This window comes from Camelus ferus, chromosome 19, assembly GCF_009834535.1.
Source record: "Camelus ferus isolate YT-003-E chromosome 19, BCGSAC_Cfer_1.0, whole genome shotgun sequence".
In the NCBI taxonomy this organism is placed as follows: Eukaryota; Metazoa; Chordata; class Mammalia; order Artiodactyla; family Camelidae; genus Camelus; species Camelus ferus.
Genome location: NC_045714.1, coordinates 21,218,973 through 21,234,039, shown reverse-complemented (window position 1 = coordinate 21,234,039; position 15,067 = coordinate 21,218,973). Strand labels below are relative to the sequence as shown.

At 48.2% G+C, this 15,067-nt stretch overlaps 1 protein-coding gene across 10 annotated transcripts in view; it reads right to left on the bottom strand.

Moving 5' to 3' along the window:
• Positions 1 to 15,067, bottom strand: part of KIF16B (kinesin family member 16B) — a 243,920-nt gene that overhangs the window by 121,561 nt on the left and 107,292 nt on the right. For all 10 annotated transcript variants that reach the window (XM_032461796.1, XM_032461793.1, XM_032461794.1 and 7 more), the window contains 3 exons: positions 3,113 to 3,232; positions 2,210 to 2,261; positions 112 to 249 (listed from right to left, as the gene is read on the bottom strand). In XM_032461796.1, coding sequence (XP_032317687.1) covers positions 112 to 249; positions 2,210 to 2,261; positions 3,113 to 3,232 — 310 coding nt within the window. The remainder of the gene's footprint in view (positions 1 to 111; positions 250 to 2,209; positions 2,262 to 3,112; positions 3,233 to 15,067) is intronic.

Genomic DNA, 15,067 nt, shown 5'->3' with positions numbered 1-15,067 from the left:
TCTTACAACAACCAGCAGTTCATCCTAAGAGGCACATGTTCCCCCGTTACCGAGCCAACTTGTTTCCTAGAAACAACATACACAAGGAATCCCAAACCAAACGCCCAGTACCTTGATTTAGGTGTGTGGCCTCCATGATCTGAACACCATTCACAGAGCACTGGGACCCACTCAAGGGGATGAGGGTCACCGTTCCCCCGGCATTTTCAAAGATACAGTGCTCACTCTCCAAGTCGAGGCCATGAAGAACTGAGATGGAAAAAAAGAGAAAGAAAACATTTCATTTGGTATCTAGAGCAATAATCCCCAACCTCTATTTATGTTTTCATGTTGAATAGTCCTCCTTTCCCATACAAAACTGCAAGGTGAACATATTTCAGGAGTTCGTGGTGTCAACTGAGAGTCCTGCCCCTTGAATGTTACTCCATGGGTCTGGACGTCACCTGTACAGGGAAAAACGTTCTGGCGTGTTCATTTGTTTCATCTTCAGGGAGAAAAGAGTTGAGTAACTTATCTTAACTGAATACCACTGAGTCACTCTGTTTGAGGCTGAATAAATTTCCTCCACCAGCCACCCCAAGGTCACAGTACAGTGGAGGGGACAAAAGGGCCCATGGCCCAAGGACTCATGACTCCACACTGATGGACACTGCATTCCAGGGGCACAAACCCAAGGTGAACGTGGCTGGGCTTGGATCCTGGGAGGCCAAGGAAATGTCCAGAAGCTGCATCAGGCCGGTCCTGAGAGAGTCTGACCTCCGCAGGCCTCTGAGAGCTTGCGGCTAAGGGGCCCTGCTCCCAGGTGACTGTTCTGAGCTTTTCTTGTTTGATGAACGGCCAGGCACAGATGTGAACGCCGGTCAAACACACCCACATGATCTCCGGCACAGCTCCTGGCTGGCTTCTCAGAAGCGCCAGCCAAGCAGCTCCCACTGTTCCTCAGGGAACTGCAGACGGAGCTTGTGTGTTCAGAGAAAACACGTGCTCTTAGCATTTACCACCTTTCATAACAAGCCCAAAGGTCAAACACGATCATTTAACGATGAGAAGAGGAGGCCTGGTGCCTAGTTCTACCCAAAGCCAGCTGAACCTAAGGACTTTAGGGAACTGGTTTTCAGTTCTCCCAGCTTCACAATAAATAGCAAATACCCGTGGGGATATGTGAGCATTGGCTTGATTAACAGCTTACATTTGGCAAGAAGGCTGGTTCATCACCAGCCCCCAAACAAACCAACCAACCAAGTTCATGCCGTATAGCACAGGGAACTAACTCCAGTATCTTGTAGTAACTTAGTGTGAAAAAGGATATGAAAACAAATATATGTATGTTCATGTATGACTGAAGCATTGTGCTGCACACCAGAAATTGACACAACATTGTAAACTGATTACGCTTCAATAAACACACACACCCCACCCAAAAAAAAAAAAAACAGCTGAGAAGATACAATTCTTCCCCTGGCAATCCCCACCTTGTCCCCGCTCAAACACATACACGCACATGCACACACTCTCTGTCACCACTGCATGGATTCCCTAAGTCATGCTTAAAGCCTGGCAAGACCTCACCAGGCGCAGGGGCTGAATCACCGGTAACTGCACCTCACAAAGGCTTCGGGGAAACCCAGGAAGTCGTGCTCCATACATGTGCGAGCTGTGTGTTCAGGTGTGTGTGTCCTGTTTTCCGTCGTCATCTTTACACAGGTGTCAACTGGGAAAGATTTCTCATTAAAGGGTCTTACATCCTTTATCTGTACCTGTGAGCACACTGCCATCAATCACTCCCCGCTGTGACAAGACTCGAGTGATTTAAACAACGGTTCACTTGAAAGACGTGACAGAGGATACATGTGTGCTGGGTGAGGAGGAGGAGCCACAGTGCCATTTTATCCGCTCAGCTAACTGCTCGGCATTATTCCTTTGAGTTCAAAACTATAGACTACACATGTCGGTCAATATTGTATTAAAAATAAATATATAAACCTAACCCCCCCCATAAAAAGTTCGCTAAATAAATAAAAATAAAAAAACGGGAAAAAAGGAATCACTGGGAAGTGGGAATTGATAAAGATTTTCAGAGGAGGGTATAGCTAATGTGGTAGAGCACATGCTTAGCATGCATGAGGCCCTGGGTTCAAGCCCCAGTACCTCCTCCAAAAATATGTGAATAAACTTAATTACTTCCCCACCAAAAAAAAAAGGTTCTCACCAATATCTTGTTCTGTTGAAGCATCTTCTCTACCGACATATGTCTGACCTTCCTGGGAAGAAAAGTCAAGAAAAAATGTGTTAGCAAGAACATGAGGAGCGGTCTGTTCCTCCATCTTTCATTGAAGCCCAAGCAACCTGGTGACTGATGGGCTGAGCTCCGTCCTGGGCAGACCACAGCCTCGGCGCACCTGGAGTTAACGGCTGCCTGTGTTGTCTGGACAGCGGCAGGACTCCCGAGGCTGGGCGCCGGACCAGGGCTAGGCTCCTGCACCAGCACGCGTCAGTCACCTGCCCGGGACAGCAGTCTCACTGAGGTTCCCGATCCTTTCTGATATGTCTCCTCTCCGTGGCCAGGGGTTTCTTGTGTCTACAGGCACAGCTTATGGGCACAAAGCACAAGTGCAAGACCATTCTCATTTTAAGTCATGGATCGAGAGAGGATTCCCAAGTCAAGGTCACAGAGGCGACCACTGAGACAGATGCGGGAACTCTGCTCTCTTGACACGGACAGCCTGCTCAGGACCAGGCGGGAGACACAACTTTATAATTAACACGGGGGCCAGGAAACCATACATACAACAAATCCCAGTTTGAGATGCTTTTAACTTTTCTTCCTTGGTTTATCTGTCTTTTTGTTACTTACATTCCACTTACTGATTCTACAAATGAGAAGGCAGAGTGAATGGCTCTTCACTTAGCTGTAGGACTACACAAAATGGGCACTTCTAATACCACGGAATCCCAGTGAACTGCTGGACATCCCCAAAGGGCTCAAGGATTTGTTGCACATTCTCTACTGTCATGGCTGTGTCGCGGACACGGAGGATTACCTTGGACCTTGCTAGTGTCCAAAGGGAAAGCTGAAAACAAAATGAACTTGTTCCACTCAAGTAGCTTCTACCTTCAAGTGGTACAAGATGATCCCAGTGCTCAGAAGGTCGTCATCAATGCCAATCAAATGCGGCAGCTCAGAATCCAGAACAACGCCAATCCCTTCCTTCCTCAGGGCCAGAGTCTGTTCCTGAAATCGGGAGGAAAAGAAGAGAAAAAGGTTACTCTGGGGAAAGAAAACTTCATATTCGGTGCTCTTTAGAGTATTAAGATGAGCCACGTTTTATTTCTCATCCAAAAAAAATTGGCAAGAAAACAGACTATAAACTTCGTGTTGAAATCCTGGCCTAGAGCGGGCAAAGTGAGCTTGGAACATATAAAAAATGAATTCAATTTACTGCCTGATAAAGATTCATATATATATATATTAACACGCATGCGCAGATGCGAAGCTACGCTCACACTTTGCCTTCCTTAGGAAAGGTCCTAGGACCACTCGACCACAACGCCATCTTTCCCCTCTTCAGAATCTTTATCTCACTTAACACCTAGATGTCTCTTGACTTGGTGGCTCTTGTCTCCAGCTACTGGGGTCGAACTGCACGTGATCCTAAGTGCGACCCTTCCCTGTGCAGGAGCCACCCTCAAACAGAGGTACCTGACCCTCTGTCTCCTGCATCACCTCCTATCCACTGGATCACTCTCACCTGCACACAAACCTGCACAGATCTCCAACCAACCACCACCCCCACCTCCCATGGCCTGGGGTCTTCCTCCAACTGCCACCAATTTCTCTGTGCCCCTTAAGAGCAAATCACCTCCAAAGAGTTCCCTACATTTGTGGTTCTCCAGTTCCTCCCCTCGGGCTTCTCTCTTGAACCCACTTCCATGGAGTCTTTCATCCTAGGAACTCGAGCATCTACAGTCATTCCCTTGAGGATCTCATCCTGACTCTTGACTCGTCTATATTATAGACACAATCTATATAGTTGTCCCTGGATATCCACAGGGGATTAGTTCCAGGATCCCTGTAGATACAAAATCTGAGGATGCTCAAGTCCCTTATATAAAAGGACACAGTAATTATGCTGTACACCAGAAACTGACAAAATTGTAATTGACTTCAATAAAAAAATTATAAATAAAAAGGACATAGTATTTGCATATAACCTATGCACATCCTCCCTTATACTTTAAACCATTTCTAGATTACTTATAATACCTAATACAATATAAATACTACGTAAATAGTTCTAAATATAGTGAAAATGCTATGTAAATCTTTGCTGGAGCATGGCAAATTCCAATTTTGCTTTTTGGAACTATTTGAATTTTTTTCTCCAAATATTGTTGATCTGTGGCTGGGTGACTCCATGGATGTGGAGCCGGCAGATAGGGAGGGCTGTGTTGTGTGATGACTCTCAGATCTAACTCTCCCAGCAGACCTCCCCCTCAAAACACCACACTCATGGTACATCCACCTGCCGGCCTCAACACATCTGCAGGGATGCTGAACAGGCAGCTCAGACTTAATGCACAGCAAGTCCAGCCCATGATGCCCCCCTCCTCCCACTCCTGCATCCCACCCCATCTCAGTAAATGCCAGCATTCCCTGCAGTTTCCTGGACCAAAAACGAGGCTGTCCTTTGCTCTTTTTCCTCCTCTAAACCCTCTAGTACTTAGTGTTGACTCTACCTTCAAAACATTCCACGATCTAGTAACCACAAACCAGCGGCGCCACATTCCTGCCAGGTCCCAGCCGTCATCACCTGCACCTGGACGGCTGCGGGAACCCAGATGCCACCACTCCCACCCCGACCATGGTCCCCGCTCTCCCCGTCAGCCAGAGGGACATTGCGGCAGGCCTCTGCGCTGCTTGGGTCAAGTAGCTGGCCTGCCTCTCATGAGAGAAAAGCTGCCCTCTCTGTCCAGTTCTACAAGCTCCACATCACCTCACCTCCAACTGATCCCTGCAGCTGGCCCCCGCTCACTCCTCTCCAGGACCCGACGCTCCCTGCTTTCCCTCAGACGGGCCGCCCGCACCCCCTCCAGCTTTGGTCACTGCCGTTCCTTCTGCTTTGTGGGCTGCCGTTTCCTCTGTCCCTTCCGAGGGTTCCCACTCGGCACCACTAACGCTCTGGACCAGATGGTTCCTTCTCATGAGGGGCCGTCCGTGCTCCAGAGGAGGTGTAGCAGCGTCCCTGGCCGCTGCCCGTTCGATGCCAGTAACACCCACTCTCCCCCGAGATGCGACAACCAAAGACGTCTCCAGACACTGGCAAATGTCCCCTCGGGAACAAATCTGCCCCAGTTGAGAAGAAAGGTCTTCGATGTCTGCATACCTTGGCCCTCACCCCTCCTCAGGACTCTGCACAAAAGCCACCTTCCCCATCACCCCATACAAATGAGCAACCGCCAGCCTCTCCTGTCCTGATGCATTTCTCCCCTTGGCAAGCATCACTCTGTGATGTGTTACAAACAGCTTCACCACTAGTCCCGACTGGACTGAGACCCAGGGCCCGATTCCACGTCTGGCACAGGGGAGCTCCTGAATCAGTATTTGTCAAATCAACAAATGAGGGGTAGACACGTGGAGTTCAGAGGGTCGAGAGCAGCCTCTCAGGGCAGAGACTGGGAGGCCCACCACCGGCAGCGCATCTGACCCAAGATAAGAGACCTCGAAATCAGGCTTCCAGGAAAGTCCTGGGTGGGAGGCAGATGCCAGGAGACTGAAGGTGAAAGTTCCACCCTGGAGGTTAGGCTGTGCTGACTTCAGACTGAGTCACATCCAAGAGCATGAGGCTGTGTTCGGTGATTCCAGGTTGGCGGGAGCAGCAGACGAGCCAGCCCAGCTGCTGACAGGCCGCGGGTCAGAGATGCCCTGGGGAGTCTCCGTCTCCCCCCAACCCCCTGCAACCAGATGCAGCTCCTCAGCCCCAGGGCCCAGCAGGGCCTGAAGCATAACTGGATCTCCTGACATTCCTGGACTGAATACACGCATTTCATGTCGTTGAAACATTAAAACAATGTACGAAGTCTGCCACTCTCCCGGTGAAGAATTCAGAACTTCGCAGCCTTGCAGAGAAGGGGCCCCTGAGAGGCTCTGGGACAAAGCGGTGGCCAGAGAGGAGGCCCGGCCTTCATCTCTGCAGACAGCCATGCCTCCCCTGCACACACGCAGAGCGGGAGTCGGGCCAGAGGGTGACTGAGTGAAGCGGTGAAAGGAGACAGTTAAAAAACACACACACACACACATAAAAATCATCACTTGAGAGAAAGCAATTTAATTTAACGGCCATTAAATAGATACGCAGAGAAAATGACCAATGCATAACTTAGATTCAAGAAAAGGAAATGAAGTGTTTCATTGTTCTGCAATGACTCCTCGTATCAGCTGGGCTCCCGCCCCGGAGCCAGAGCCTCAGGCTTGGAGGCCGGAGACCTCAGTCACCCTGATTTGCAACACCAAGGCCCCTGCAAGTCTTGGCTGAAATGAACGATCTCAGCAAACCCACCCTGCTCCTGCCTCTCCGATCCTGCCAGGATCTCTGCTTCCCCCTTGCCCGCAGAATTCAAATCAAAAAAAATTTTTTTAAGATATATATTATGGAGGAGAACTTAATCATACAGCTCCATCTCGTGAAAAAATGTTCTCAGTGGGAGCTCTGAACTCTGCCGGCACCGCACACCCGGCAGGCGGCTCCTGGCGGTGGACTGTTCCAGGCCTCCCTGTCCACGTGGAAAGGGAGGGGCTGTTCCCCTAAGTCCAGAGATAGATGCATTTTCTTTCTGCAGAAAAGTGGACAATAACCCAAAAGGGGGGAGCAGTATTTTAAATTCTAGTTGCTCCCACTAGAGAAATTGGACTTTATCTCAGTTTAGTTTAATATATTTTTTAAAACCTATTGAAAAACACTTCTTATTTTCCTTCCTTAAAACAAGTCTTATAGACTTTGAAGATCATTTGAAATTCATAACTTCAGAGCTTTAGGTCAAAGGCATTACTTGTCCCCACCCAGATCCACACTCACAGACACACACACACACTTCCACACAGGATGGGTGAAACCTGAATTAAGAGTACGTTTTTCAGGACTGGGAGTGGGGGCAGATGAATTTATGATTAATGCTGCCCTGAAGCTCTGTGACATTCAAGCTGCATTCACTATATGATATTATAAAAGTGTCACCTCATAAAACTAGAAACGAGGGTTTAAATCATTGCTCAAGTGAAAAAGTAATTTCAGACAAAAATATCTATCACGTATAAAATATTTATTGAGTGGCATCTACTGTTATGCATAATTTATGAAACACCTCTTTGATAAGATGGAATATTTAACAGAGCAGAGCCGGCAATCCCTTCCCCAGCTCCAGGCACACTGGGTCCCAAAGAGAGAAAGCGCTAAAATCTGCACAGCTCACATATTCTGTACTAAACAAAGCTTCCGGCACCAGGACTCACATAAAAAGGAAACTACCGCCTGATAAAAGTGTCAAAACACAGTGTCCGCTTAAACATTATGTTCATCACATTTGCAAACAGTACCTTCAATATGTTTTTCTTCAGCCTCTGAATTTAAAACATGTGTCCAGTGCCGGGACGACAGCAGCCCCACTCCTGCCACATCCCAGGGGGCCAGATGAGTGATGGGCAGGGCCTCCCAGATGCAGGGGCGAGGACCACCCGGGGCCTGGGCCACCGGAGTGTCCCATGTAACCACCACATCCGTTTATTGGATTGAGCAGGAATCCCGCCTCTTTTCATCATAACCATATCCTCAGGATCTAGCACTGTGTCTGAGAAAACGCAACAACTTTCCTGAACAAAGAAGGGAAAATCAAGTCAAAAACTAGTCAACAAGAAAGCTTTTTTTCCCCCTCTCGAGAAGCCGTCCTGAGAGCTAGACCTTGCCTGGGAAATACTGGGAAAACTCTGACCGTGTGTCTGCCCCACAGACTGAAGAACTTTTGAGGCACGGAGGCTGCGTTTCCTCACGTCGAGTATGTGAGTGAATATGGCTGCACACAGCAGTCACTCAGTACATGCTGATATTCTGTATTCTGGCGCTGTAGGCAGTAAGTGATTTTACAGGACTGTTTCTGTTGCTGTCAGCCAAGAATCAAGTCAGCATCCTTTCATGAAAATTTAGTCCATAAAGAAATACAGGTTTCACCAACCAGTAGAATTTTCTGCAGTTGCCCCACAGCACAGTGCACTTAATTTCTGCAAACCTGACTACAACACGCAGCAGAAGAGGAAGGGGGTGCCATGGTCGGGGCTGAGAGCACCCGCCCCGGAGGGGGACGAGGAGGGAAGGCGGAGGCAGGCAGACAGGAAGATGCACAAAAAATAAAATCATCCTCTGGCAAAGATGTGTCTTAATTTTTTTTAGAAAATTGTTTGTGATTTCATGAATTTAACAGAAGGAAAAGAAACCGAAGTCTTTGCTGAATTTCAACCAAACTTTTCTTCATCACCAGAGACACTTCGTAAAATATCCTTCTAAGTTAAGACATAATGAGACATATTTAGAGGTGGGCAGAACTGTGTGTGCACCTTTCTCATATGTGCTTTGGCTTTGAGTACCACTACCCAAGCTCATCATGTCTGAGAAACCCACCTTCCGTCCTGGCACCTGAATGACATCGTAGCCGTGTCACCCTGGGCATGCTGGATGGTACCTTCTCTCCCTCAGCACGTCGAGGGCACGGCTCCACCATCTTCAGAAATTAAATGCTGTACTAAGGAATCAGGAAGCTAGTCTGACTTTTGAGTCTGTGGCAGATAACCTGTTGTTCTGACCCTGGATGTTTGAAGAATTTCTCCTTTATTTTGAAACTCAAAAGCTTAATTAGGATAGATACCAGTGTTAAACACTCTGTACTCCGAATTTTCCTGTAACATGATATGTTGTTCTGATCTGCAGACTCAGCCCTTTTGTTTATTTCGTTTTCATTTCATGAGAGTTATCTTGTTTCATATTCCATTTTCTGTCTCACGTGTGGACTGTGTTTCGGGGACACCAATTATCCTTGTACCACACTGTCTGTCTTCATCTTCCGGCTTCTGACCACTCTACCATCCTGATCACTTCGCTTGTGTTCACTGAGATTATCAAGACTTTCATTTTCAGTAATTTCAGTGGTTTCGATTCTTTCTCTTGACATTTCTGATTTTACTTATTAGTCCTGTGATGGTTCTCGTTTGGGACCCCAGTCTTTCTTTAGATCTGCAATCTTCTTCCATCTTACTCTCCTTTCATCATCTTGCTCTGTCGGCTGAATTCCCGTTTCTCATTAACTTGGTCACAGAACGAAACAACTCTAAGGACCTCCCTTCTACGCCTGAGGTATGTTTTCATCTACAGCTTCGTCTTCTGCCTTCTGCAGCTATATTTTCTTTGCTTCTTTCTCTTTATCCATCCATTCATCACTACATTTATGTTTATATAATCACCCTACTTTTCCCCTTCATCTGTGCGTGCTCAGGTGTATGTTTCCAGAAATCCCGCATGCTCTAACACAGGACGGGCCGCTCTGTGACCCTCATCCCACCATATCTGTGACCCTTCTGGTTTGAAGACTGCATGGGTCGGTCTGTGTTCTACCCATTTTCTCTAGCCAGATGGGGCGGCAGAGGGCCAGGAAGTCTCAACTGAAGAACCGAAAAGGCTTTGTTTGAATTCCTGGGCCTGTCCTCTCTAAAACTGGCACCCACCTCCTGCCCGAGAAGAGCCCCCTGCAGTGGGGACGCTGGCTGCCAGGCTCCCAGCCCTTCACCTGGGGTCAGCTCTGCCTTCCCTGTCATCCTAGCTGCCACCAGCAGTCATTTCTGTGACTCCCCTCAGAGAACAGGAAGGCCACTGCGTTCCTGCCCAGATCGGAGGGCACGGGGAGGGCTTTAGAATCCTCACTGACTCAGCTTCGAGGCGCAGGCACGGGAAGCCCACCTGAGCAGGCCCTCCACCGCGGCTGGCTCAGGACCCCCTTCGTCTGCTCCCTTCTGTGAACTCATGAGGCGTCTCTGCTGAGGGATGAGATGTTTGCTTCTGATTATTATCTCTTCACTTCTTTGAAATTTGTGATGTCATCTCCACCTGCCTCCTCAAGAAGAGGATTCCAGAAGGCTCCAAAAAGGAAGGGAGAAAACCAGGGGCGCTCCAGGTTGGGGTGGGGGCGTCCTTTGATCAAAGACAGTGGCAGAAAACATGGGCACGGACACAAGGGACCACTGGACATGCATTTAACTGCTCAACATGACAAAGAATGGTCTGGAAAGCCAGGCAGATGGTCATTATTTGATCCAGAAACCTGGATGCCATTGAGAATTGTGAAAACAGAGTTGGCTGATATTCAGAAGATGAACTGACAAGGATGCACAGGACGAACAGGAATATCAGAAAACGGGAGTGGAACCAGGAAGGAAGGAACAGCCCGATGGACTCCATGTGACAATTAGTTTAGACTGATTAACCTTAAGTAACGACTTCCTTCTCAACTGTTTTGCATATTCCTCTTAATTAGAAATAAGGAAACTGAAGAGCTTGTAAGAGTTGCAAAAATTTGATAAGCATCACAAAGATTTTTATTGCTAGGGAAAAAATCCTGACATTTTCCACTAGTACCTTCCAGAGAGCCCAGTGAGTGGAAATCGCGGACTTATTAAAAATCATTCACCAATTTGACAAGCAAGTGTATCAGGTAATTTGCATGTTTCTTTTCTAATACACAAATGATACACAGTCATTGTCAACACAACCAATTAGCTCTGAAATCCTGAAAGTACACGGACAGACAGTCACCCAGGAGCTAGCTTCCAGCTCATTCTTTTGCTCACAGAAAGACTCCTGTCCACCTACCAGACAGGGGAGACAGCCGCCAAGATTACCAGGATGTCAAGGAAGCAGTGTGTGGCCACTGTCTCAGCCACATCCCGCCCTGTGCTCACACAGCCGGCGCGAGCAGTGAGGACCGCAGTGCGTGCCGGCCAGCAGCACGTTCCACGTCCCTGTGACACTGCCTGGCAAACAGGATCCTTCGTGTGAGAGCTCTATGAATTATGCTCCTCAAACCATAGTAAGTCTTGTTTTCTTTTAAAAAAAAAAAAATTACAAACACAGGGAGGGGAAAGAACAGTCTGTGGGAGTTAAGGACTGGAAAGCTACCTAAACTGAAGTCTGGCAGGTACCCCAGACCCAGAGAGGCCAGGGAGGACCCGGAATCAGCCTTTGTCAGAATGAGGCTCCCAGCAGGACATGGCCAGGGTGAGACGGCAGAACTAGCAGTCCACCGGGTGGGAGAAGAAAGGAAGGCTCCAGTAGGTCAAGCGAGGGGTCACCTTGGTCCCTCTTTTTGTCTCTAACCCCAAGGCCTGACCACCAGTACCATCAGCTCTGCCCGCTTGGCGCAGTCGGAGTCATCCAGGACCTTCCGTGTCCACTGTCCCTACTCTGACCACCTTCTGCTTAGTCTCTGCCACCCCTAGTCGTCCTGCTTCCTCTCTCGCTACCCTACAATCCGTTACCCATATGACGGCCAGAGCCTTCCTTCCAAAATGTCCAGAGGGCACACACAAAATGCTGCAATGGTTTCTCACACAGCGGCCGCACCTCACTCAGTCAGGCCCGACCCACCTCTGCTACCTCGTCCCCCTCCTCTCTCCGCGCGACTCCCAGCACTCCAGCCACAGCGGCCTTCTCATTCCCACCCAGGGCCTTTGCACTTGCTATTCCTCTGCCTGGGAAACTCTTCCTTGAATCTCAAGGCTTGCCCTATCTTGTCAATCAGCTCTTACCGCACATGTTGCCTGCTTTCTGAAGATCGAAGTCACCAGTGAATAAGATAGACAAGGTCCTTGCTCCCGGGCACAATCTATGACTCTCCAGCTGGCTCAGAGCACTCCAGTCTATCAAAATGACATATTGTCTGTCTGCTCCTCCAGAAAGCAAACAGTGGGCCCAGGATAACAAGTCAAGCCCAGGGAAAGAGAGCGCAGGCTGGCTTGGCGAGAGCTGAGCCCCCGCTCTGACTCCAGGGCTGAGACCGTCTCTTACCTTCCCTATCTGTGTGCTCCCTGCTGGGCAAAAGCAGCTCTGGAACCTCAAAAGAAGACTCAAAATGGCCAGAATAAGATAGAAGCTTATATTGGAGTCCTGTTTACACATGAAGGTTTGATTCCAAAAGACAACCATCACAAATTATTTAACAAGGGTCTACAACATCAGTACGTAGCACCAGGAAGTTGCCATCAGACTTGGCACCTATTGCATCATAAAAATGGAAGGAGGAACGCAGAAGTCTTGCTTTTTACACGACTTTGACGCAATCACATTACAGTACCTGGTCAAAAGAAACACATTTAGGACAGATGGTGAACAGTCCCAGACTCGCCAGGGCAGAAACAGGAAGGGAAGAACCTGGCAACCACCTCCTCCACGGCACTAACAAACCTACATTTCCCGGCATTATCGGCAATCAGCCCCTAAACAGTGAACAGAATTAATATTGTCCTTTTAATGAACAGAAACTCTTGGGGCAGCTCAGTTTCCACTCCACTTCGCACTGCAGAAACCTCATTCTTTATTTAAACGCTGAACAGCTAACTGTTGGCAGACAGTTCAAGAAGACACTATGTAGATCTTTCTGATGAAACAGCCCTCTGCCGGCTGAGCAAATCACCCAGATGTCGGTGTTTAAATTATGCAAAATGCATAATATCAATTAAAGAAATTACGTGTGAAAATATGCAAGAGCAAATTTCCTCACATTAATATTTAACTAGACTTTTTCAGGAGAGCAGGATCTTGTGATCACAAGCACTTGAGTATAGCTGACTTAAATTAGAAGCCCAAAATACTCAGGAGGGCTCACCGGAAGGTTCTTCAAGGGCATTTTTATGCAGTGCAAACTCTACCCCGAGGTAAGACAGCTGAGCGAAAGGCCACTCTCAGTGACGTGCTCTAACCCGGACAGCTTCCGTCTGACGCTGGCCGTAAACGGGGGCTTGTGAAGCTGGCTTCTCCTGCTTCTTCCCCACGAACAAGTCGCACCCGTCTCTACCTCCAGCCTCTGTACACGATCATGTCGGCCGGGGCAGCCTTCTGGTTCCTCCCAGTCCTGAATCTCATCCATCCTTCCCCCTCCCCTGGGAAACACTTAGAGCCTACCCGTCTGTTCACAGAGGACCCTTCCTCTCAGAGCCCACAGTGATCTGGCCTGACCATCTGCGTCTTCACAGACCAACTATCGTCTTTTTACATACTGAACTGCTCATTTAGCTGCCAGACCAGTGGGCCACCCAAGGAATTTTTAAAAATACCCCGCCTGAGCCCTGCAGCGGTCCTTGAAATAAGCATCTCATTTCAAGACGGACCCGAGCATGAGTAGTATTTTAGGCTCCCGGGTATATCGCATCCATAAGTTTCTGCATCCCCCAAAGGACTGACACCTCTGTTCTGCAGGGTGCACCTTGAGGATGCTCAAAGGGGTAACTGCTGCAATTCCCCCTCCAGTCAGCTGCTTTTCACCTCACTCAGCTAACACGTATGAGCATCTGCAAGCACCCTTCAGGCGCTAGTCTATGCAGGGGCTGTGTCAGTGGATAATGTAACATCCCTTATGCATTCTCTACAGCTACCTCTATATTGTTATCTGGGTACAGATCTGAACCTACATGCATGTTATATGCAAAGATACATGCATATTATACAAACCTATCTATAGATATATGTATGGACCACTCTGTTCATCTTGAGATTGATTATGTCTACTTATCAGTATTAAAGATTGCAGCTGTTATCATTAACATCCATAACTTGCTCTTCTCCATTAACAATCAGAATGACCAAAAAAAAAAAAAAAGAAGAAGAAAGAAGAAGCAAACAAAAAACCTGAAATTCAGAACTAGCATTTCTGTTTAACCAAAAAGTTTCAAGGTCCTGGTACCTTGCAGAGTTATTCCAAATAATATTTAATCCAACGAATTTTTGCCCATGAGGAATTCGCACAGACTTTCAGAGTAATAACAAAATCCAACCCCGCTGGCAAGCTGGACACTGAGACCAGGGCCCAGTCACAGGCCGCACACCCTTCCGCCTGCGCTCCACTCGGTCACTCAGCACCACCCGCCGGACTGTAACGGGCCAGGTCCCAGGAGCCTGACGCACCTCTGTACCGACGTCCCGGTGAGAAAGCTGGTCTTCTCACCGTGGGCAATGCATTAGCTTGACACCAGTTCCTCCGGAGCCAGTACCATCAGACCCACTTCACAAAGGCAGGAGCCACAGTGGGACAGTGACCCTCCCTGACCCAGCACACAGTTCCCCACAGACCCAGCAGCCTAGGAAGGTCAGAACCAGGAAGCAGAAGGGGGTGCTGTGCAGTCACCCACCATGGTCGCAGCTGAAAGGTACATTTGGAGGCTTCACAGCTGGACCCCAGAGCTCCCCACCTGGCTGGAGAGGTAAAAAAAAAAAAAGAAAGAAAAGAAAAAAAACTGAGCCTTGAAGAGACTGCCTCACCTGCCGAAGCCACACAGCTCAACTCTGAGCAGCAGTTCTCCCACGTGCATGCTGTCAGCCCGCCTCGTGCTGCCCCCAGGCCCACACGGCAAAGCTCACATCTTTGCAAGTTTATACCTGCACTTATAATCGCCCACGTTTGCTATACTGATCATTCAAATAATCTCAGTTAAGCCTTTCGAGTCTACAGTAAACGAAGAAAAAGAAAAAAGGAAAAGGAAGCCCATCAAACCTCGGGAAGCTTTGAGGCATCACTAAGTAACGGCCATGCTAAAAACAAAACAAAGCTTTAAATCACAGAACAAAGTTAAACCAGTCTCAGCTGATTGACTGAGTACAGGTAAGCAAGTGGCAGATACCAGGAAAAACAGAAATTCCATCACAGTGTGATTCACACTACTGGATAACCAGAAAACTCAAAACCGTCCACTAAATTACACAGAACACGACTTCAGTTTCTGTTTAAAATGTCTATGAAGGATACACATGATTCGTGTGTGTGT